General features: G+C 48.5%; 1 protein-coding gene across 1 annotated transcript in view; it reads right to left on the reverse strand.

The window, feature by feature from the left end:
• Window positions 1-326: 326 nt before the first annotated feature.
• LOC104985724 (chromosome unknown open reading frame, human C9orf3) overlaps window positions 327-25,395 on the reverse strand; it is a 424,441-nt gene continuing 399,372 nt past the window's right edge. The window contains exons 17-19 of the mRNA XM_010836042.1: window positions 6,581-6,667; window positions 4,713-4,857; window positions 327-1,483 (exon numbers count right to left, since the gene is read on the reverse strand). Of these exons, the coding sequence (XP_010834344.1) occupies window positions 4,717-4,857; window positions 6,581-6,667 (228 nt within the window). The 3' untranslated portion in view covers window positions 327-1,483; window positions 4,713-4,716. The remainder of the gene's footprint in view (window positions 1,484-4,712; window positions 4,858-6,580; window positions 6,668-25,395) is intronic.

Below are 25,395 nucleotides of genomic sequence, written 5' to 3' on the forward strand. Positions count from 1 at the left end.
ACCCACAGGCATGGCCGGCAAGGCTGTCGCTCGGCACGGGTCTGAGGGCCCCTCCTGCTGGCCACACCTGTGCTCAGACCCGGGCCAGGGCAGTGGACCAGGGCAAGGGCACCCGTGGGCCGGTGCAAAACCACCCATGCGGCAGCTCAGCTGAGCCTCAGGGGTTTCTAAAGAAGACAACAATGTGGCAAAACGAGACCAAACCACCAGGCTGATGGGTCGACTGCAGCCAGACCCCGGCTGTGCCCCGGGCTTGCTGCTTCGCCTCTCAGAGGGCCAACACACACCAACCAGGGGGAGAGTCATTTAATTCACAAAGAACAGCATTTTGACACTTATTCAAAAATCAGATTTTTATTATATCAACACGGTAAACAAAGCACACAGAAGCAACACATGCAAAGCACACGTAAGAGCGAAGCAGCAAACCCCGGGAGACTTTCTAAAACCGTAAGTCACCGGTGCATAATTCTGAGGTCAGGAGCTTCTAATGAAGAGCTGTGCTGAGCTGCCCATCGCCCCCAGGCTGGCCCGAGGCGCCACTGGTGCAGGCAGGCGGGTCCACGCCCGCTCAGCTGAGCCGCATGCATCCATCACGTGCTGCACCAACCAGGGTGGCTTCTGAGGTGTTTTAAGGCCATCCTTCCCTCTGGGCAATCCCGGGAAGCTTAGCTTCTATTCTTAACTTCAAACGTTTGTGGGAAAGAGGAGCACCGTCGCCACAGGTTCCCACGGTGCCCAACATGCCTTTATCACGCGCAGGAGGCACGCGCCCCCCTCCCCCAGAGTATCAGCACCACTGTGAACACTAGAGGAACCATGGAGGTAAGAAAAGGAGACAAGAATGTGGACACTACACCCTTTTCTCTCTCTTTTTTTAAGTATTAAATTCAGAAGTAAACAGAAAGGAAAAAAAACCCCATGAATCCATTACATTATCAACAAATCTTAAAGAATCTTATCCTGCACTTCTACCAAAAGTTACTAAAACTCTGGAAAATCTAAATAATGGACAGATCAATCAATGTAATTCTGTGGAGGTGGGGAGCAGCAGCTCCTTGGGCCTGGCAGACAAGCTCTGGCTTTCCGGGAGTGCAGAAATGCAGATCCGCGTGCTGAGGGACGGGTGGAGGGGGTGCAGTGGGTTTCCCATGTGCCGCAGGGACCTTCCATGTTTGGATGGAAGAACTGACTTGAACTCAAAGGGGAGACTCAATTAACATTCAGGATCTTGAGATGGTTCATCCAGGATGGGCACGAAGGCGTCACACGGCCCCATGGAGACTGCTGATGAGGGTGCGCCTCTTGACACCAGCTCTGCGGTGAGGCCCTTTGGGGAGGTCACCCCACAAGGCGTGGGCGGCCACTGACTGCCGGCTTCAGCAGCCCCATCGCTCTTCCTTTGATGTCCAGGGTCCATGCAAGCCTGGGCCCACCGGGGCTACGAGCAGATGCATGAAAAAGATTCTCGCTGTGATCTTTCCTGCAAAGGAAACAGCAATAAAGTTTACTGCCAGGTCACAACGGAGGAATTCTTGTAAACAAGTAACCTTTGCTCTCAGCTTTGGAGAGAGGACCATGAGCAGAGAACAGGGAGAGACCAGGGCGCATCTCACAGCCCTGAGAATGGGCTTTACAGCTGCACCGTGTGTCATTTGCTTCGCTCTCACACGGCTGTGAAAGCCAGTGGCTGTAACTTGGGCTTCATTCACAGGACAGATACTAGAGAGGCGGCCTGTTTCAGACCCGCAGTCACTCCGCCTGCTTTCTGGCCACAGTACACCATGACAGAGGTGGGCGCTGCCCACGTCACACGCATGGCGCTAACAGCATTCTGCCTTTTTGGGTGGAAGCTCATTTCTCTTGTGTCAACAGAACTCTGACTCTACCGACACCCACACACAGGACACATACAGAGGGGCCACCACCGCTGCCGGTCAGCTCTGCTGCGGGCACTCGGGCCGGTCTTCACGCAGCTGCAGTCCCAGCTCCCAGGCCTCTGGGCACTTACAAACAGGAAGGCTTTGCTCTAGGGCTCGACTCCTGTTCCTGCTGAACTGAGCCAGTGTGTAAAATGAGAACTGATATCAGCTCAGTAGGCACCGGAGGGCGGGTCCAACTGACAGCCCGGAGAAGCGGCGCCTCGGCTGGGAGCTCGCTCGGCCTCGTTCCACTGGCGCTGCAGAAGACACAGACTGGACTGCAAATACAAGAGAGAGTTCACCGCGCTCGGAAATCACAAGAGGACGTCTCCTTTGAAAGTACCCGGCTCTACTCACACGTCATCTGCTGCTGACACAGTCTTACTTAATTTCTATGATTCGTTTGGTTTTAGATTTTTAAAATTAATAATTCTGCAGCTTTCAATACATTTGAACTTTCAGACAGATGTTTACTTAGTGGATTTATATTTCTGTAGACTTTGGGAATGTTTGCATTCATAACAGGACAAAGTGCATCCTTGGGGCCAGGCGGGCCCTTATCCTCCAGAATCCTGCTTGGCCCCGAGCTGACCGCTCAGCAGCGGCCTCTGCCCCAGCAGCTCCACCTTAACTGGCCCCATCTCACCTTCTCTTCAGGTGCAGAACTTAGCCACTGTGAACAAAGCGGAAACCAGTCACTGTTCACCAATCAGCTAAGCTCTGCACCTCGTCAGAGAGGTCGTCGCTGGGCATAAGGAAAGGGCCGGCGAGCATCTTCCGAGTGTCGGATTCTTCTGCTTGCAGAGAGGAGCTACGAGATGCGTCTGTTCCCCGAACTGCAGAGAGCGCAACTACGGCTTCTGGAGCAGCAGTCAGGGTCGTGGTTGCGTGGTAATCCCTGGCAATGTGATTTTAATCTTAAGTCACAAATCAGCATGCCAGGAACCCAAGCAGCCAGAGCACTCGGGGGCGGTGGTGCCGCCCACATCGCACGCACCAGCTTCCTCAGACACAAGGCGACGACACCACCTCCAGGCCTGCCACGCTACCAAGTGGGTTTTCCTTCTGCTTGGTGTTCACTTACTCGGCATCTTAGGGGTATAATTTTTAAAAATCAAAGGACTCACAGATGACCACACAAATGCCAGCGCAGCTTTGGGAGATGAAATGAAAAATGCACCAACCAGCTGGTCGGGGCCGCCACGCTCAGTCTCCCAGCCCATCACCCCCTGGGGCACAGGTTCTGAGTGTTGGGGATGTCTGTGGGGGGTCCTCAAGGGGTGGGATGGATTCCCAACTGCTGGAGGGCGCAGCTCAGGGGGTAGCCCCGTCACGGTCCTTCACCGAGCAGCCAGGGAGGGGGCAGAGGGCATGTGAGTGGCCCCTGCGTTCATCCAGGAGTGCGGGGTGGGGGGCTCCTGACCAGACTACTCCTCTGCCTGCTCGGGGCAGAAAAGCACAATGAGGAATCACCGTAGCTGCGCTGCCCGCGGTGGTTTTCCACCACTTGGAGCACAGGGAACATCAAAGGCACAGCCTGCACCGCTGCAGTTTCACACACTTCAAGCAACACAAACTCTCTGTGAAGTGGCAAACCTGAAGAGAAACATGACTGGCACTGATCACTGTCTGAGGCTGGCAACGCGCAACTGTGTGACTGCCCTGCTTTTTAAGCTGGGCTGTCTCTGAATGTGCTTGGAAGCTGCCCGACAGGAGCGCGGGGGAAGCCCGCACACAGCCGCTTCGCCACGAGACGCATAGTCGGGGCAACTGTTCCCCCTACCTCCCTTCCTGCCAACACAGCTCTTCAACTCTCCTGGAAGAACCTCTTCAGCAGTAAGAGTTCTCTCAGATAAATACGGCAGTTAAACATATTAGACAGAAATGGTTTTTTGTAAGAGGAAAACATTAGAAACAAATTAAATGTCCAACAATATCAACGTAATATATTAAATATCCATTAAAATTATAGAAAATCTATACAACATGAAGAATGAAATCTGAAGTTAAAAAAAAGAAGACACAAAATCAGACACGCCCTGTTATGATGTAAAATCTTGAAGAAACCCGGAGAGTCAGAGAAAGGATAATGGTAAAGAAAAAAAATACTTTTAATTTCACAGTTTTACATAAAACCTATGAATCATTGCTAAATTACATTTAGAATGCATAAATTCCATTAAAAACTACTAGAATGTACATCTAACAGGTCAATTTCAAGCACAATTAACAGAGGAAGCAGTTTAAACCATTTAGGACTCCCACTCTGACTCTGCTGCAACACGAGGTAGCCTGCTGTGGACACGCCGCGTGGAGAGGCACCCGGCGGAGGGCAGGAGGGCCTGCCAGCCTCTCCTGCCAGGTGGGGACAACCCGAGGGACCTCAAGTTCCCACACACCTCCTCACAGCTCAGGATGCGGGGTAGCCCGGCAACACACCCCCACATTAGCCTTCACCCTGAAGACTGGGGGGCAGGGTGGGGAGGCCATGCTCTCCAGTTCACCTTCTAACCTACTCAAGATGTTCTCCTGTGACTCCTGTTTGCCCAAATAATAAAACCTGAAGCGGTCAAAACAGTGCTGGGGAAGGGGCTGTTCTGCGAGGGCGGACGGCATGGGCTTTCGTGGCCGCTCTGCCAGACAAGGCACCACATACCCCTCAGGGCGGGAGCCCAGGACTGAAGCCGCCAGGGCTCTCAGCTCACCATTTGGCTTACTGACTTACTTGGCTCCTAGGAGGAATCTCGGCTAGAGCCGAAGAATGGAAAAAGGAGAGAGAGAGAGAATCACCTCTTTAAAATAACATCTCAGCCACCACCTCGGCTGAGGATTTGTCCATCTGCTCCCTGCTCAGCTCAAAGCACCTGCGGGCGAGATGCTGCTGCCGTGGATCCTCACTCAGCATCAGCTCCCCGTAGAGGTAGATGCCCATGGCCTGTGGGAGGCACAGAGGCCAGAGAGCATAAGGAAAAGGAATCACGTGTCCCCATGCGCTCGAGTGCACAGTCTGTGTTTGCTTCACACAGACGTGCTAGGCTGGAAGTTACAAAGGCCCTAGAAAAGGCAGACAGCTGAACAGCGGTGCTTCAGGAAACCGCAGTTTCCGATCCCCTTCTCCTTATTGAAACTCACCAAGGAATTCTCAGCTATCAATTCCATCAACCCTGGTGGCTGAACTGAGGACAGAGGGAACATTTCTCCAGTGACGGGAACAGGGACAGGGAGGCTCCCACGACAACTGACCCTATGGGAACCCCTGCAGTTGCGAGGAGACCTGAGTGCTGTGTGTGTGTGTGTGTGTGACTCAGACATGGACCTGCCTCCCTCCTAGCACAGCTGGGAAATGAAGACCTCCTGTCACACAGGTGGGGAGAGCCTCAGGCCGCCCTGGAAGAGGACTGCCGCTCAAGCCCAGCCCGCCTGCTCTCCTTCCATGGGCACACACTGGCTCTTCTGTCTCAAAAACAATGTGGTGAAAATCACATCTGCGTTTTTCCCTACAGTTTTAAAAACAGTCAGTTATGTTCTGAAAGACCAAAAAGATCCCTTTGGATCCGCCTTCTCTCTTGTTCTAAGCTTAGTTATGCTATGACTATGTTCTGCTGGAGCAAGGACTTCCAACGACAGTGCAGAAATGAAAACCTGGTGGTGAGGAGCTCAAAAAATCTCTTTCTGAAAAAGCTGATGGCAACCCTTATCTGGCAGAGATCATGGTTCCAAATACAGTGCAGTCAGTTTTGGTTTTCAGAACAGACTTTAAGTCGCTCTTAAATTTTGTCCCTCCATGTTTCCAAACACCTCTTGCTTCACTGTGCAAATGTGACATTTCTTCTGGTAAAAAGTCATGTCTTTTTCTTTGTGGGAATAACGAGCCCTTACTTGCTGGCTGCCCCCTATACTCCGTCCTCTCAAAAGAGCCTTTGTTTGCACTGCCCCAACTCTCCACCCCAACAGAAACACGGCTCCATTCTATCAGCCCGCAGTGCTCTGCAGAAAGCTCACTCAGAGGCACCCACTGGCCATGCCAAGGGAACGAGCCACAGCCGACAGGAGCCATGGCACATGCACCACCATGGCCCAGCAAGCTGGGGGGTGGGGGAGATGCTGACCCCACACACTGCAGCCCAGCAGACGTGGCAAAGAAACACCTTCAACACAGGTTCATGGGCTCTTGCAAGGTGACTGCTCTCCTTGGTGAACAGTGAGGAAAGTCCTCAGAGGAAAGCAGCTCAGCACAGGGGTCTACCTGGCATGGCAGGTGCAGACACAGACCAGACTGTCCCGGCCAGCCGGGGCTGTCCCAGTCTCATCCCCAGACCCACAAGGCACAGATACACACCATCGCATCACAGGGCCACAATCCCCAACCTAACGAACCTGGGGTTCAAAGATGTAATGAGGTCTGCCCAAGCTTTATTTGGTTAACGGCAGTGGGCCACAGCTCCATCAACCCAGGTGAGCTTCTAAAGAGATACCGAGAAGAAAAAAGTGCAAAAGTTGGGTAGGTGTGCTCCTACCAACTCTTCAAAATCGTTGCAAAGTGCTGAAGCACTTGTTTTTTAAGTAGAGAAGGCAGCAAACTGGGCCCCATGTTAAGCATACTGCATAGTCAGGGACAGCATTTAAAGAATCCCCATCTGCTGAAAAATGAAACTTACCTGATCCTCCTGAAGGAACCTCTCCACGTCTCTGTACGCTTTTGTGTATTTGTGCTTAACAATGAGTTCACACCAGCGATGGCGAACCTTAAGAAAAGAGAGAAAAATCCCATAAGCAACAAACTGGTAGGTTTCCTTGGCCTAATAAGTTTAATGATGGAGAACTTTTCCTGTTAGAAGAAGTTACTCTGTTAACACTGTTGAGACTTTAAAATTTCATTTTAACGTCTTTTACAAAGAAAGGAACCGCACTCTTCGTTAAGAGGGCTGCCAGTCAACTTTAGGGGAAGAAAGTGCATGTTTCACTTAGGTGTTCTGATGTTTTAAAATACAATTTTGCCATACAGTAGATAAATGCAGAACGTAACTGGGAAATTAAACACATGCCCCCAGCCAGGCAGGCTGGTGCTCTGCCCTGTAGGATGCTGTCCATGACGGTTGCCTTCATAAACCACAACTACTTGATTTTCTGCAGTAAGTGATTTGGTTCAGTGCTGTAGATTGTAACAATACACACAGTAAAAGGGAGAAAACACTGCTCTGCACATTCCTAAGAGGCAAAGAGCGCCTTCTGAGGAGCCTGGGGTATCTGCTGGAGGGAGAGGAGAGCAGACCACCCTGACGCAGGCAGCTCCGGCTGCACATTTTGCTGTACAACCTACAGAAAACAGACAAGCTACATGTGTGTATCGTTTAGTGAAGATGCGTGATGAAAGATTCACCAGCAGGCATTTGTCAGGAAGCCCCCCCCAACCCTACAGACAACATGGGAGTCTGATCCCAGCCTTGGCTGCCTTGGCTGATAAGGGGCAGTCTTGCCCCTCCCCCACCACCTCTTCATCTCTAGGCCACTTCAGACACACTCTTTCCGTCGAGACTCTACCTAAATCCAGTCCTGGGCCATTGTCTACTGCATTAAAGCCCTCTCAATTATGCCCAGTGAGCAGTCCACCGTTTTATATTCCATTATTGGTTCAACATTAGCTATACATGGAAGTGATTACATGCATTTAAAAAATAAAAAAGCCTCCTTCCATCACTCTTTGTTTTTACTGCCTTTGAAAGAGGAAGACCCTTTACAGCAATCCATTTGTGGCAATAGTAAAATGTAAGCAATTTCAACATTTTGGCTGGGGCCCCTGTAAATTATATCATTATGCACTGATGGCCGGATCTCTCCTTTAATCTACTATAAATAGATTTACACACAAACAATTAGGAACAAAGCAAAGAAACATTTTTTGGAAAGAATCCTTCCCCTAGGGTACAGTGCACTCTGAGACACACGGTGGTGCCCTCTGCTTACAGGCAGCCAGCCCCTTTGAACTTCTAAGAACAGGATGCCAACGAACTTTTTACATCCACAAAGGAATTTCGGAGGCGCACGGAAATGAGCTAATAGCCTCGGATCATCACAACAAAAGGGAAGCAGGTTGGGCTGGACAGGTCTTGGAAATCTTTCCACCTTCAACAAACTGTTCTTTCCTATATGGCCAACAGAAAGGGAGAGCATAAAAGGAAAGGGTAGCGACTAAGATATTGTAAGCAGAAGAACCACTGACCAGGGCCCAGACTGCACCAATCTGAGGAAGCTCCCAGAACAATCGGATCCCGCTCTTGTGTTTTGGTTCAAGTACAGGACAGAACCAAAAGGGTCCCTTGGTCCATTTCTCTGGTTTCTTTTCCAACTCAATGAAACCTAGATGCCTCAGGTACCACCAGTCGCATCCATGCAGCACCGGAAATGCCGTGTTCTTTGTTCATAAGCTCTGGGAAAGGAGAAGGCCTGGTGGGAGGGCCACCGTGCAGCCTGAGAGCCAGGGCACTGGGCCACCTGCTATGGAGCCTTGCAAAAGAGCCTTACTTCTCACAATTGCACGTGGGGACAGCTGTCCCAGCTCTTAGAGTCAAGTATAAGAGAAGTCTGTCAGCTCCACCGTGAGCTAAAGACAGGCTTGTGCACCAAGCCCTTGATAAGGACAGTTGCTGATCATTCCAAAAGTTGGGGATGTTATCTTTTGTTAGACCTCATTTTGAGAATGGAGGTATTTATTACCGGCCTTCCATGCACCCCCCCAACTCTACCCTCTGCTCTCCTTTATCTTATTTACACATAAAGAAACAACAAAACACAAATTAGAGTTTGTTTCTTAGTCGGGTAAGTCCTCTATGACTGGAAGAGGGTTAAGGAGCTGGGCTGAGTGCGACAGGCCTCCACAACCAATATGAAGCCAGCGTTTCCACTTCTCTTCCTGTTAAAAATCAGTGTATTGTCACGATTAATAAGAGATCTAGTCTTCTGACCCCTGAAAGCTAACATGACATCCAGGAAGTACAGAACAACCCCTTTCCCCACCCTACAAAGAGCAGGAAAAACAACAAGCCTTTTCATTACAACAGAATGAAATATATTGCAAAATTTCAATGACAGGATGTTTAAAAGACATCACAGAGATGCTGTGTGAGGCTGAGGGCCCAACAAATATTTCTCGCTTGCGGACAGGGCTTTTACTCCTCTTTGTATTTCTTTAAGAAACAAAGAAAATCTCTATCTTTTGGCTGAGAACCCAAAATTTACAAGGAAACTGGTCACCACTTGGAACGGAGGTCTTCCTGAAAATGAGGCAGCAGGGTGCCATTCGTCTCAATTTCTCCCAGCAGTACTTCCTCAGTGGGCACTCTTGGACTATCTTCCTTTCTCCAGATCACTGAGAAGCTCAAAGAAATCCCTGACAGAGGTCCTCACTTGGTCGTACCCAGCTTCCTCCTCTGTTGATAATGGAGGAAAGTGAAGTTCTCAGTGCTGGGGAGCAGCAGAGAATTCAGAAGCAGAGGCAGGGCTCTACGAACAAAACTATCCACTCTGTAGACCTGCTCTTCTTTATTTTCTAATTAACTTATTCATCAGCGGGGGCAGTGGTCACCTCGTCTTTCAACTTCCTCGGTGAGATGAAAAGTGAACACTGTAGATACACCTTTGGGAACATCTGGCCCAGCCACAGTATCTGTGGCTTCCTGACTCTGTTCATTCAGCATCGGCATTCAATGGTAGATACATACACCAAAACCGATCAACACACACACTTTAAATATTCAGTTAATACCACAATGTCTCAAGAGAAATAAAAAACTTTTAATGACTTTTTCAACTGTGATTCAGATTCATAAAGTCACTGCAAACCCGCACCAGGAATCACCTGAAAGCCTTGAGCCAGCCAGCATCTTAGCCTGAATTCCAGCAACGCTGTCAGGCTACCAAAGGAAAGAGGCAAGGGTGAGGGGGGCGGAATCAGGTCAGGAAAAGAATAAGAAACCTGAGAAAATCAGAAAAGCGATATTTCAGGAGTGGGAAGAGGTGGGACTGCCCGTGATGATGAAGAGCAGGGCTGCGGGACCCGTTCCAGGAGCTCCAGAGCGTGTGGTCTCACAGGGCCCTGGAAGCCCACTTTTTCCTCACTGAGTCTTCAGTGTAGACAGTGGCTGGTTCTGCCCAAATCCTGCTAGCTAGCACCAGGACAGGACAGGCGGTGTGCCCACCGCCCAGGGCCATGCTGCCGGTCCCATAACACAATGAAGCATATCTGTGCTAACAGGCCCGAGCCGCCTGAGAGGCGTGAGCAGACATGTGGGCCAGAGAGCCAAACCACTGTCTGCACAGGATACGTACACGTGTATACACACACAGAAGCAAACGTTTCCCTTTATCAGTTTCCCTCACTACAGCAACTCCTGATAGTTCTGGTGTTCTTTTCTCTGGTTGGTGACCTGCTGAAGTGATTTCATGAGCCCGGGGCCTGATCCACAGAGCTGTCTCCCAGGGCGGGGGAGAGAACAGCCTCTGCTCGTGGGCTGCTGTGGGAGCCCACCCTGGTCGCCGCAGCAAGCATCAGGACAGCGACTCTCACAGTCATTGCTTGTCTCTTAGTAGGAGCAGCATGTTTCTGGCTTTCGTTTTTACTTCAAAAGTTCTGTTTATTGAATTCATAAAAACGTGAGACTATCAACTCCAAGGAAAAGTTTGTTAAGTGCTAAAAACCAGAAGAGCAAGGTGCCTGTCAGGTGGGCAGTGAGGAGGGAAGGACTGGGATGGGGCGCGGGGGTGAGGTGGGGAGGCAGGGTGGGACCACGCAGCAGCCCAGGAAGACGAGCCTGGACTCCGGACAGTGAGACACCAGCTGGAGCGGCCAAGGGGAGGAAGCCTGCAGGGAGGGTCCTCAAGCCTGGGGCAGCAGGCACTTCTCAGGCCACCCCCTGGCAAGTACACCCAGGGGCCAGACGCCTGGGGACTTTGCAAACTGTTTGCAAAGACAGCCTGGCCCCAGCACCAGCCTGAGTTGCATGGCATTTCTACCATTTCAAGGACATTATCGCTACCCAAGAGGCAAGCCGAACGACTTCTGGCTGGCTCCTCTGATTTCCGGCACCTGCCTTGTATGGTCAAACCATGGCTCAGATTCAGGGACAAGTCCCATGACCCAGTGGGCACCTCTGTGATATAACCACGGCCTTGATTAGGACATGCTGGGGCTCCCTCCTGGAAAAGGAAAGAAAAACTACTGAGAGATTAACTCCCTACCTGCCTGCCTCTCCCCAAACGCTTTTCAATCTGAAAATGTTAATGCATCCAGAACTAACTACTATTAAACTGGAGAACAGGGGTTGCCAATTTTTTCTGTCAAGGGTCACAGTAAGCGTCTATGGCTTTTCTCTCAATCCATTTGCCCTGTATCACAGGAGTAGCCATAGACAACATGTAAATGAGAGGGCATCGCTATCTTCAGATAAACTTTTATTTTCAAAAACAAGCAGTGGGCTGGACCTGCAGGCTCAAGGCTGCTGACCCCTGATCTGCAAAGGAAGCCCATGCTGGTGAATGTTAACGCCCCCTGCCCGCAATCCACCAGCATGACGCCGCAGAACACAGAGCCAGGAGGCCTCTGTGAGCCGGCTCCGGCCAGTGTCAGCCTGTCCTGCCAGGAAATCTAGGCTGTTCTTGACTGTGGGGCTTTTCTTTCCTCTGTGGGCTGAACTCTGCACAAGAAACCTGCTCCGGCTTCCCTGGGAAACAGAGCACCTCTCAGCATACAGCCAAGTGTGAACGCAAGGTGCCAGGCGTGGGTGGGTGGGGGATTGGACACTGAGGAAATGCCAATTTCAGGAAGAATAATCCCCTGAACCAGCTCACTCCCAGTCTCCCACACTGACCAGATGCTTCTGTCTGCAATCCACTACTACCCTAGACCCTGTGTTCATTAACACTTTACAATTCTCAATGCTCTTTTATACCTTTTATCTTGTTTTTTTTTTTTTTGTCTTCAATTTTAACAAGCCATTTCAAAGAAATAAAAACTCTTATGAGAACGCTCCCCTACAGGCCACTTACTATCTAATGGACTAATTTCCCGAAGTAGTTTTCAGACATTCCTTAAACGTAATTCTTATAATAACGTAATTTGGAACTCCAGTATATATATACATGTAGACAGATCAAGGAGGAAAAATAAAAGTGAGTTCTTCAAGTAGTTTAAATCAACGAGGTAGGAAACATCTTAAACACTCAACTCCTTTGGTTGGGGGTGGGAGGCTGGGTTCCTTGGAATGGAGTCTGAAAACCTGTGTCTCACACAGAAGAGTTACTGTGACTGAAGAGCAAAAGGAATCAGAGGCTGAGCAGACATGCTGAAGGGGTGAGACAAAACAGTTCAGTTCCAACAGCTTGGCCAACACCCCTCAACTTGGTTCCGGTAGCCACGGCGCCACTGACTGCACGGCCAAAGTCAGAAGCAGAAAATCGGCCTATCTTCTGTCACCACAAGCTCGGGGCTACGGTTTGTTTTGGCGCATCTCACAGCCACGCTTGAAAAAGCATCTGTGGCTCCTGTACCTGGCTGCTTCCCTTGCTTTATTCTTGAATATTAAAAGTTATAAACCAGTAACTTAGCACATATAAACAAGATAGTTTTATTATTTTATGTTTTTCCTTATTTTCCAGGTGTCACTGCCAGATTCACTAGTGTGGTCCATATACTTTGATGTAACGACAACTGTAGGATGCTCCTCCTATTGATATACTACAGCTCCATTAGTCTTTCAATCATCTGATGATGCCAGAAGTCCACTTCTACTGTCTTCTACAAAGTCCCAAGCCAGAAGTCTATTTCTAGTGTGTTCTAGAAAGTCCCATAGTGTGTTAATAGCTTTTGATCAAGAAGCTACAAGTGTCTACAAGTCGACACAGGTCCAGAACAAGGAGGCCTGCGGTGACACTAGGGCACAGGGCTGGGCCACCTCACTCAGCACATGGGAGGTTGGCCAACGACCTGAAACTGGCATGGCCACGCCCCTTAACTCACCTCTTGGGCCCAGAACTCATAAACCCCGCCTACTTCCCCAGGCGTGTGTCACTCTCCCAGAGCCGGGTCTCACAGCTTCTCCAGCTCTTTGAAACTGCTGTTTCCTTACTCAGTAGTTTGTCTTTACCAACAATAAAATACAAGCTTGGTGACAGCTGGGGCCCGAGTGCTCCCGGGCCATCTCCAGGCCCTGTCTCAATGCCTGGCACATAAGTATCTGCTTAATAAATGTTTCTGAATGAATGTACCATTCTAAAAACTCAGACTGCTTTTCAGCTACTTTGAAATTATAATGCACGGTTGGAAGCTGTAAAATGCTTTGAAGAATGCCACCCAACCTATTTATGACAGGAAACATTCCTCTTTTTTAGTCCTTTTGATTCTAAAATTTACTGTTGAAGGGGGGAAAAAAATTCTGTCCAGGGAACATGATCTGGGCAGCACATTAAACCTCATCTTGAGTTCCATTTTATATCTGTAAACAGAAAGACCAAGGCTCATGGCTTTTGTGAGTTAATAAGTCTAACACTGCAATAAACAAATCTACTTTTTCAATTTGTGTCCTTAAATTAGATTTATCGTTGCTTTAAAGTGGGTTGACTGCTGCTGAGGGAAGCATGACTGGCAGCCGGGGGGCGCGGGGAGACCTTTCCAGAACGGGTCTGGGACAGACAGCCTTTCCAGCATTCCGTTCCGGCGCATCTGCGATGGTCTGGGATGTCTCTTTCTCATGTGGCAGTCGGGGGTATGCCTGTCACACCAAGATTCCCAACACTTCCCTCCTCCTCTCACTTACAGCTCCTTACTTTCAAAGGGCTATGATCTTAACACTGTTTTAACTAAAGGGGGTGCAGCTCTGTGTGCTGCCACAAAGCCAGGCTGGTAAATCTCGTTGCCCTGAGTTCAGACAACAGGCTCTCAGCTCTTTTTCCTAACCTTGCCTGAGTCAGTCCCTAAAGCTCTCAGCTCTATGGTAACTGGTTACAGCCAGCAATATCAGATTTTACCAGTTATGACCAGAGCTATGGCAACGCGCAAAACAGGAATCATCCAAACCTGCTTTGGGGCTCATCACACTTGACATGCAATGGAGTGTGACAGTGAGGGTCAAAGGTCATGACAAACACCAAGGTTTACACGGTCTCTCAGGCAAGTTCCAGCCTTTCTTCCTTCTCCTGTGTATATACTGTTTCATTTAATGTCATCAACACTATTCAACAAAGCTGGCTCTAAAACGTAGACTTCAGGAGCCCATGATGAGTCCGCCCTGAAGTATGGTCAGTGAGCCTTCCCTCCCTTATCAAAGCCAAACTGAAAGCCTCTCAGTCGTGTCTGACTCTTTCAACCCCATGGACTATACAGTCCATGGAATTTTCCAGGCCAGAATACTGGAGTGGGTAGCCTTTCCCTTCTCCAGGGGATCTTCCCAAACCAGGGATTGAACCCAGGTCTCCCACATTGCAGGCGGATTCTTTACCAACTGAGCCACAAGGGAAGCCTAAGAATACTGGAGTGGGTAGCCTATCCCTTCTCCAGTGGATTGTCCCAACCCAGGAATCAAACCAGGCGGATTCTTTACTAACTGAGCTATCAGGAAAGCTCAGTGAGCCTTCCCTCACTGAGCTTCCTCCCTATCAAAACAGCACACTAAATGGCAACATTCCAATGTGGAATTTGATAATTGGGAAATTACACACTGCACCTCCTTTCCTCATTAATATCTGACAAATGGCCTTTGCTAAAAAAAAAAAAGAAAAGAAAAAGAAATAAGACTTTTACTGTTGCCAGAACAGTGACCATGGGTTACTTCTTCCTCTGAGAAGCTCTGAAGGGACACCTGCGCCTCCTCTCTGTTTCCTCAGGGGCAGACGTGACCAACTCCGGAGGGCCACATCAAGTCTACCAAAAAGGTTTGCTCTCTCTTGAAGGGGTTTCCCTATAACCTTAGTTATCCAATCACCTTATCATGTCATATACTAGTCACTATGTTCCAGAACACTTGGAGATCCAGGAAGTGTCATTCTCCAAAAGCTAAGTTTTGGGTATTAAGGATGATTCGGTGAGTGAAACAGACAAGCTCCTGCCCTCTTGGAGCTTACATTTCAGTATAAAGTCCAAGAAAAGTTCAGTAAACTCATGTTAGTGACAAATGTCATGACAGGACCTAACAGGGTGTAATGAGGGCAGTGGGAGCGGCCCAGGGGTACAGACAGGAGACCCCGAGAAGGGGCCTCTCAGACGGAGAGGCAATGGAGGCAAAGACACTAGCTGTTGAGCGGGACAGCCTAAGCTCAGTGGGTTTCTAGCCCTACCACGTGTTCCATGAAAAAATTCAACTCTCCCCTGCCCACTTCTTGTTAATGGCTATTTCTTCTAATACCTTCCTAATGGAAGCTAGAGAAATGGACTTATAAACCAGCAATTCCACTTCTTAGGTATAAGACCCAAAAGAAATGACAGCTTATATCTACACACAACACTGCACCCAAATGTTCATAGCAGCATTACATGTAACAGCCCGAAAACCCAAATGTCTATCAACTGATGAATGGTTAAACAGACGTGGCTTACCCGTACCATCAAAAATACTTGGTGATAAAAAGAAATGAAGTATCAATACATGCAAAACATGAGTGATTCCTGAAGACAGTATGCTAAGTGAAAAGAAGCCATTTACAAAAGGTTTGCTGCTGCTGCTGCTAAGTCACTTCAGTCATGTCCGACTCTGTGCGACCCTAGAGACAGCAGCCCACCAAGCTTCCCCGTCCCTGGGATTCTCCAGGCAAGAACACTGGAGTGAGCTGCCATTTCCTTCTCCAATGCATGAAAGTGAAAAGTGAAAGGGAAGTCGCTCAGTCCTGTCCGACTCTTAGTGACCCCATGGACTACAGCCTACCAGGCTCCTCCATCCATGGGATTTTCCAGGCAAGAGTACTGGAGTGGGGTGCCATTGCCTTCTCCCTACAAAAGGTTTATGTGATCCCATTTACATGGAAGTCCCCAGTAAGCAAATCTGTAGACACAGAGACGAGTCTGGCTGCCAATGACTGGAGTGGGAGGAGAGACGGGAATGATAGCTAAAGGGTACAGGGTTTCTTTGGGGGGTGACAGACATTCTACAACTCTCTGTAGTGATGGCTGTACAGCTCTGTGAATATACTAAAAACTACTGAAATGTATATTTTGAAATGGTGAGTCATATGAGAAGTGAATTATTTCTCAAAATATTTGCTATTAAAAACAACCAAAGAGTCAAGCTGGGGAAGGTCGGTTCAGGAAATGGTACCTGAGGCAACTACCTGCTGTCTGACAGTGGAGCCCAGGGGCAGGCCTGGCTCTGGGCTGCTCTCCCCACTGCCTGTGGACTTCCTATACACTCAGCCTGGGCATCTGCTTCTACCCACTGACGGGCACGATCAGTTGGTCAATGGAACACAATTCCACATGGTTCAAAGCTGCACAGCAACACACAGACCAAGCAGCTTAAAAAGTCATGCTCAGTGCCACCCCATAAAGCTGATTTTTAAAACTTCATACCCTGACAAACCAAAAACGCCTTCATACCACATCCGTGGAGGTGCTTCCACTTTTTAAAAACAATGTGAATTCAACACAATTGCTTTCTCTCTGCTATCAGTTATCAGCACAAACATTCACCTGTAAGAGGCATACACTGCCAGGGAATCCTGCAGGTCTATGTGGCGCCACCTCCCTGCAGGGCAGGCTAGGAGACGACACTCAGGAGGCTCCCACAAGCTTGAGGAAGAGTGCATTCTATCTACAGCCTGAAGGTTCCACAGCTTGAAGCCCAGAGAAATCCAGCTTTCAAATCTTGGTGTACCATGGAACTACAGAGCAAAGGGAGGTGTTTGGGAAAGGCACCAGAGGGAAAAAAAGCAATCTGGGAAGACACCATGGCAACAGTGAGCCCTCTGTTCCAGGGCATTTAAGGCGCACTGCATGGGATGAGAACTCCGTTTGTAACTATGAAAGGAAACGGCAGTGCTCAGACAGCTGTGTGCTTTTTGGAAGTGTGGATTTCACTACAGCAATCTAATGCAAAAGTATATAAACTACTGACACAGGTATGAAGAACACCATTCAACACAGGCAGGAACACCACTAAAGCCCCACACGTTGACTTTACTCTTAACACCATTAAAGACAAAAGGAACAGGAGCTGGGTTTGCAGTGCTATGGAAAGAAGAGCATCAGGGCAATGCTATTTATAACCCAGAAAATGTGTGCATCTCTGCCTCTGAGATCATCTGGACAGACCGGGGGGGGGTGGGTAACATACACAGACAATAAGAGTAGATAACGCCTCCTAAACCTTCAAATATCTATACAACAGGACCTATTGCTAGGTACAGTGGAAGAAGCAATGGCAATGAATTAAATGACCAGGAACTTAAATGTCCTTTTCCTCTTTTATGTATAGATAAATTCTAAATGTTATGACTGATTATAATTGTTTATTTAACAGAGGTCCATCTAATCAAAGCTCTGGTTTTTCCAGCAGTCATGTATGGATGTGAGAGTTGGACTATAAAGAAAGCTGAGTGCTGAAGAATTGATGCTTTTGAACTGTGGTGTTGGAGAAGACTCTTGAGAGTCCCTTGGACTGCAAGGAGATCCAACCAGTCCATTCTAAAGGAGATCAGTCCTGGGTGTTCATTGGAAGGACTGATGCTGAAGCTGAAACTCCAATACTCTGGCTACCTGATATGAAGAACTGACTCATTGGAAAAGACCCTGATGCTGGGAAAGATTGAAGGTGGGAGGAGAAGGGGACGACAGAGGATGAGATGGTTGGATGGCATCACCGACTCGATGGACATGAGTTTAAGTAAGCTTTGGGAGTTGGTGATGGACAGGGAGGCCTGGCATGCTGCAGTCCATGGGGTCACAAAGAGTCGGACACAACTGAGTGAACTGAACTGAAAGAAAAATTAGGCAGATTATGCCAGCAGTGGCTCATTTTTTCTTGAAACAACATCTCATTAGCCACAAAGTGCAGTTAACAACTCAAGGTAAATAAAGTGCAGGCTCTGGCCTCAGGAATAGGAGAGGAATACTAATCTAAACAAAACAAACAAACAAAATCAAAGTTCTCTGTCATGTTAGATCAGTTTTCAAAAACCCTTTTATCACTGTATATAGCAATTGAGACCTGATTGGTTACAAGGTTTCCATGGAAAAATTCTAGGGGCACTGAATTGAGTAAGAAGGAAAATTCCAAGGAAGAAATATATAGATATACCTACCTGACTTTGGAGACATGTTCTAAAACATTAAATGTCTCATTAAACCAAATACAACAAAGAAAAAAATACACAAATATAGCTAAAGAATTACATAAGAGCTTTGTTTATTGGCACATTATAAAAGGCACATGGTTTAAAAATCTCGCTATGTCTAAAGTAACTAAGGAAAATCGCCCCAGTCCCTTTTATCAGCCATATCCTGCCCAGCTCTCCAAACCCACAAATTACAATGCTGTGTCCAAAGGACAGCTGTGCCCCTCACCAGCACTGCTCTAGCATTTTAAAAAATATTAAGCCACAATACTTCTAGCTCACATCTTAAAGTTCAGATCCATCAGCCTTTGACTCTCTGATGTATCAAAGAGCTGAGGAGCCAGACCCCTTGTCCCTGGGAAGAAATTGTGACAAACGGCCAGATGCTGGCTATGGCAGGTGTCAACCCGCCTTTCCGGAAGCTCATTCCACCTGCCCCCTGTATCTGACCCCGGAAAACCACTTGGCTGATTGCACCACACCATTCGGACACTCCACAACGGTCTCCTTTTTGTATGTTCGCTCTGACATCCTGCCTCCTGGGGCTCTGTTCCATGATGGTTGCCTCCTGACACTGCTGGGCAGTGACCTGGGGAGGCCCCCAGCACAGACTCCAAAAAGGAAGGAGGGAAGGAAGAGGCACCCACGAAGGGGGCTGGGGCCAGCCCTCTGGCACTACTCCCAGACTCGGGGCCTCGGTGACCTTGCACAGCCCTGTGGTCCTACAGGGGCCGTGGCGCCAGCCCGGCAGGCTGCCCTCACACACTGCCACGATCACAGGGCTGACGTCAGCAAGGCCGGGTTCTGCTTTTGTGCTCCTTAGATTCCACATCGAGGTGGACCAGAAGGGAAGGAGACACCAAGCTCCACACCTGCAGTTTACTAACTACAAACTGCTGAGCGCCCCGAAGTGGCAACAGAGCCCACTGAGATTACATCTAATTTTTCCTCTAAACTTCCAGTCAGGAGGACAAAATAGCAATGTTTTCTTTATTTTGGAGTCAGAATACAATGGAAAAACAACCAGGGGAGAAAGGGAGTGCTGAGCTGCATGGTTCGGAACGGACCCCAAACACTGTGCAGAAGCCGGTCACTGTGACCAGAAGCGATTTTAACATAAAGGGAATGGGCAGAGTCATGGCTACTCATCAGGCTTAGATTTTAAACACATGATACCCACCTAACCTTTTAAAAATTTTTTATTTATTTTAATTGGAGGCTAATTACTTTACAATATCGTGGTGGTTTTTGCATACATTGAATCAGCCATGGGTGTACACGTGTCCCCCATCCTGAACCTGCGTCCCACCTCCCTCACCAACCCATCCTTCAGGGTCATCCCAGTGCACCAGCTTTGAGTGCCCAGTTTCAGGCATCAAACTTTGGGATTTATTCTCTGCCCTTTTAGTATGTGTCTCCAGAGATCTGTTGATCATGGAATGTTTTCAGTTCATAGAAACTATGCTTTTGGTCCAAATGAAATTCAGAAATGGGTGTCAGAGCTGTCAAGACTTTTGTAGGCCTTCAATCATACCTTCCACCTGTAGACTTCAAAGAAAGGCTGTAGTATTTTAAAATAAACAAAGAGTTCTCCTATTGATGAAGTATTAACATCCACGCCCTCCCTGCCAAGGGAGGTGGCCAGTTTACATGGTTTTCCAGGGCTCTTTCCCCAGAGGAAAGGCAGAGGTGGCGGAAAGGCTACAAGGTTGGATGTTTTTCTGTTTGCAATCCACCTTGAAAGTGTCCTTTTCAAGAGCAAAATGTAGACAGACAGATGCTGGCTTGGCTTTTTCTGGGCACTAGTCGTCAAGCAGGTTAGTGCCCTCACTAACCTGCTTCTTCAGATTTACTTGCTACCACGCTAGTTTGCAATTCCTTCCTTTTCTTCCATGTGAGACATCTCTGCTTTCACCTCCCCCAAGGTTACATTTTTTGGAGCCTTGACAGAATACAATTGGCTCAGGGCAGCCCCTAAACATAGTTAACCAACTTCAAGCTATTCCACTCTGTGTTGTAATCGTCAGGCACTTCGCGGATGATGAGATGAAAAAAGTGCCTTCTGTGGTCAGCTGCTTTAGAGCAATGGTTCTTTGACCAGGATGCCTGTATCCCCCAGGTGGTATCTGGCAACTTATGGAGACATTTCTGATTTCCAAAACAGGGGTGGGACAGGAAAGGAAGAGAACTGCCACTGGCATGTCAGGAAAAAGGGCTGGAGATGTGACACATTTTATAATGCACAGGACATCCCCCAACAGAGAATTACCCAATCCAAAGTATCTGTAATGCTAAGGCTGAGAAACTGTGGTTTAGAGTAACCCCCTCCACCATTCCCGGATAGCTCAGCTGGTAAAGAATCTACCTGCAATGCAGGAGATCCCGGTTTGATTCCTGGGTTGGGAAGTTCCCCTGGAGAAGGGATAGGCTACCCACTCCAGTATTCTTAGGCTTCCCTGGTGGCTGAGAAGGTAAAAAATCCATCTGCAATGTGAGAGAACTGGGTTCGACCCCTGGGTTGGGAAGATCCTCTGGAGGAGGGCATGGCAACCCACTCCTATATTCCTGCCTGGAGAAATCCTGCCTCCTCCATGGACAGAGGAGCCTGGTGGGCTACAATCCATGGGGTTGCAAAGAGTGTCAGACACGACTGAGTGATTAAGCACTCCACCACAGAAAAAGCCAACAAGCCCCCAGGTTAAGGATTCTGTGACCAGAAGCTGCTCAGGGGCTAACAGTGGGGTAGATTCTACTTCTTTTTTTTCTCACGTCCAGTCCTGACAGATTAGAGAGACAATATATAGGTGGTTTGAGCTAAACAAGGGGCTTCCCTGGTGGCTCAGAGGGTAAAGCGCCTGCCTGCAACGTATGAGACCTGGATTCGATCCCTGGGTCAGGAAGATCCCCTGGAGAAGGAAATGGCAACCCATTCCAGTACTCTTGCCTGGAAAATGCCATGGACAGAGAAGCCTGGGAGACTACAGTCCATGGGATCGCAAAGAGTCGGACACAATTGAGCGACTTCACTTTTGAGCTAAACAACAAAACTTGACCATTCCACAAGAGAATGTGAATCTTACATGACTTCAAAACCTCTCATGTTGTTAACAATCCCACAAAGAAGGGATTTGTGGCTCTATTGTAATCCTGAGGAGACAGAGGCTCAGGAACCTTGGCCACAAGTCTGCAGGGAGGAGGCAGGAAAGCTGGTGAAGACTGAGATCGTCTTGTCTCTCATTTTCTTAACTATGGGCGGCGACTCATTTGTTGCTGTTCAGTTGCTCGGTTGTGTCCGATTCTTTGCGACCCACAGACTGCGGCACACCAGGCAACCCTGTCCTGCACCAGGCAAACGCTGTCCCAGAGTTTGCTCAAACTCATGTCCACTGAATCAGTGACGCGATCTAACTATCTCATCCCCCACCACCCTCTTCTTTCGCTTTCCCAGCATCAGAGTCTTTTCCAAAGAGTTGGCTCTTCGCATCAGGTGGCCAAAATATTGGAGTTAGTGGGTCATAGAATCAATTTGTGCATCACAATGCACATGTTTAATGAAAATGAATCAGGAAATAATAGCAAACATAGAAGTATTTCTGTGAAGCCCTTTTCTGCCAGTTAGTCGTGGTCAAAAAGGCTGACAGCCAGCAGACTAGCCCAGGTACTGCTGTGCAGATCAGGAAAACGGGGCGCAGGAGGGTGGGCGATCTGCAGGTGGCCTCCAGCCATTTGGGGACCTTTGACCACATCCAGCTTGTTGCCAAGATGCATCTGGGAGAGCGGCAGCCCTGAACACAGGTTGGGGCCAGGGGCAGATGGAGAAACAGTGCTCACTCCTTCCCACCCCAACCTAACCCAGGGGGCCTTTTCCTTTCAACCAACAGTGCTTCCCCAAATACAATGAGGGGAAGACTGGTGCTGATAATGACCTCTCCCCAAAATTAATTTTCTGGCTCAGCCTACTAAATGATACACCAGAGCTGAGCATGGCACCATGGGGGAACTTTCTAACACCCCACCGCTCCCATCCAAGCCAGATGAAACAGTGAGTGGCTGTTTCTGAGTTTTCTGAAAATCCACCCGAGAGGTGCCCCAGTATTGAAGTGTTGAACTGTGGTCTATGGAAATAAAGTTGCTTCAGGGTCAGCTGTGGGGCTCTTGGGGACAAAGGTCACACAGAGCCAAGGTGCATGGAGCCTCACCTTGTTAACATGGAAAGGCTATTTTTACAGCTGAGGAGACCTGCTAAAGCAGGCAGGAAATTATTTTAAAATGGATCTTAGAAAATACCTTGTTTCAAGAATGAGTTGTGTATTAAAACCTTTATGGGGCTTCCCTGGTGACTCAGTGGTAAAGAATCCACCTGCCAATGCAGAAGACATGGGTTTGATCCCTGACCTGAGAAGATCCCACAGAACCATAACTAAGCCTGTGCACCACAAACTATTGAGCCTGTGCTCCAGAGCCTGGGAGCTGTGACTACTGAGGCCTGTGCTCCCTGGAGTCCATGCCCCATGGCGAGAAGCCACCGCAGAGAGAAGCCCGCGCCCCACAACCGGAGAGCAGCCCCCGCGCGCCGCAACCAGAGAAAGCCCCCGCAGCCGCGAAGACCCAGCACAGCCAAAAATAAATACAATTATTTAAAACCACAAAAACTTGATTTTTGTTAAAAAAATAAATAAAAAAATAAAAACCTTTATGGGTTGTTTGAACCAATATGCTGAGAAACTATAGACAATGCATTTCTATGAACTAAGCTTCCCTTTCAGTTCATTTTCTGACCTAGTTTAAAGCAGCCCAGCATATGGCTAGAGGTTTCTTTGATTGAGGAGGTAAAATACAGTAACTACTCCTGTAGCTAGTACTACTTCCTAGGCTAAGGAATGCAAACGTTCCTCCACCAATGCCCCACTTTTCAGATGGCGGCAACAAGAGTGTCAAGGCAAGGCAGAGGATGGCCTAAGATGACACACGTCACTGTGCCCAGCTTATTACATGTGCCCTCATGCACGTTTCCTTTTAAGATTCTGAACACACGTGTCCCTCCCTGCAGGGCAGACCTGTGTACTCACACCACGTGACGCACCCCACGGAGGACAAGAGGCACATAACGTGGAAACGTGTGCCGCTGACAAGCAAACAGCTGGCTAACATCAACCTGGCTGCCACACCCAGAAATCCTGACCAAACTGGACATTCTGTGAACACAACAGAACACAGAAGCAACACAACTAATACAAATACTGAGCCACGCAAGGATAATCATTAAAATAAACCTCCCAGTGAGACAGCACCAGCCCACCCACACAGAGAAGGTGGGAGGGAAGGGACAAGTGGGCGTGACAGCCAAGAAGATAAAGCAACTACTGAGCCGGGACTGGTGCACGGCAGCACAGGCTTCTCACACAGTCGAGACGTCTGGTCCATCAAGAACATGCTGCTCCACCACGGAGAGAGTTTCACAGCGCTGGGAAATTAGGGCATTAAATGAGCTATGGAAAGAGCAGGCTCACCTTCTCAAAAAGTGACCTCACATCTACGCTTTTAGGAGAAATGCTAGTCCAAGGAGGAGTGGTGGGAGAGGGGGTGCGCTTTATGAGCCTCCTGGAAATGTGAGGAAAACCCCCACTGTCATGAGCACTCCCTGCTTCTGTGCTAGACACCCCCCAACCCCACCCCGGCCGTCCTGGGCTGAAGTCTTCTGCACAGACACCTAATTCAGCATCATGGTCCCAGGACCTGTGGCAGCACCCTGAACAAAGAGTGTCAGCTCCATAACTCACGTGGTTCCTTGCCAGGAAATTACCTTTGGAGCCACTTCCCGTAGGGATGCTCCGTACACAGCCCTGCCACAGTCCAGCATCTTCAGCCATGTTTTGAATGACCGCTATGTATTACGTATTTAAAAGCCCTGATAATAACCGAAAGGAACTATATGTTTGATCAAGGAGAAGCGCCAAGAATTAAGTCAGAATCCTCATTTTTCCAGCAAATACTTCTTTCTCCCATGAAATGTCCTGTCACTTAAAATAAAGGCAGATGGTTAGTCAACAAAATTCCTGCTAATCAGTGTCACAGTAAATCACATTTAAACTAATGAAGTTTCTAGAAAACACCCTGGTTGGCCAATATCCTATTGTTTTCCTGGTTCTGAGTGACATTTCAAGGAAACCTCACAGTGAGACACGCTGTCAGTGTAACTGACTAGATGCCAGGGCCTCAGAGGGCCTGGGAAGGGGGCAAGGCAGTGGTATGTTAGGCCTCAGGGCCCTAAGGCCCTAATCCGGGCCCTATCCACCCGACCTCAATCCTACTGGCCCCAGGATGGGGCAGGCCAAACCAGCCCACAGCTAAGACTGCTGTGGATGTTTTAGAATAGCTTTAAAAAGGAGCACCTAACAAAAAGAATTATCGTGAGATGTGGTAATTATATGAAATTCAAGTTTCAGGGTCCATAAACAACTTTACTGAAACACAGGCACTTCTGTTTGCTGATATACTAAGGCAGCTGTTAACAGCAAAGTTCAGTAGTTGTGACAGAAACTGTATGGCCTGGAATATTAAAATCTGCTCCTTTACAGAAAGTTTGCTGACCCCTCTCCTAGCATACGGCATGCTGTCAGCTCTGTACGGAAATCACTCCTGGGCCCCCTGGCTCTGTATGGCCAACTCCTTCTTGCCCTTAGGTCCTGGCTTGAATGTCACCTTTTCCTGTGGCCTTTCCTGAAGTCTATCTAGAGACACTGGAGCTCACTTTCACCTGTAACCTCCTTTGAAGCTCTTATATGAAACTATCCTGTTCATTTACTCATGAGCTGTTTTTCCAAAGAATCCCAACCTGCTGAGGATGACCCTTGCCATCGCTATATCCCTAGTGCCTGGCAGGGTGAGGATCTGTGAACTGCATGGACCAGGCCAGTTACTTAAACCAACCAAAGCCTCCCCCAGACCCCAGTCTCTCAACACCAAAGAGCCAAGCCTGAAGAGACTGCTCTGGCTTTGGACTTCACAGTGCAGTCTGAGACACAAAACAAGCAGCCGAAATAAAACTGGTTATATTTCTCAAAGGTTTAAGAAGTTACATATAACAACAAAGTTGATCTGTAAGTTAAGGACACAATGTGCCTTATGTTTATGCCAACAGGAATGGGGGAAAACAGGGTCT

Source organism: Bison bison, unplaced genomic scaffold (assembly GCF_000754665.1).
Source record: "Bison bison bison isolate TAMUID 2011002044 unplaced genomic scaffold, Bison_UMD1.0 scf7180017864057, whole genome shotgun sequence".
In the NCBI taxonomy this organism is placed as follows: Eukaryota; Metazoa; Chordata; class Mammalia; order Artiodactyla; family Bovidae; genus Bison; species Bison bison.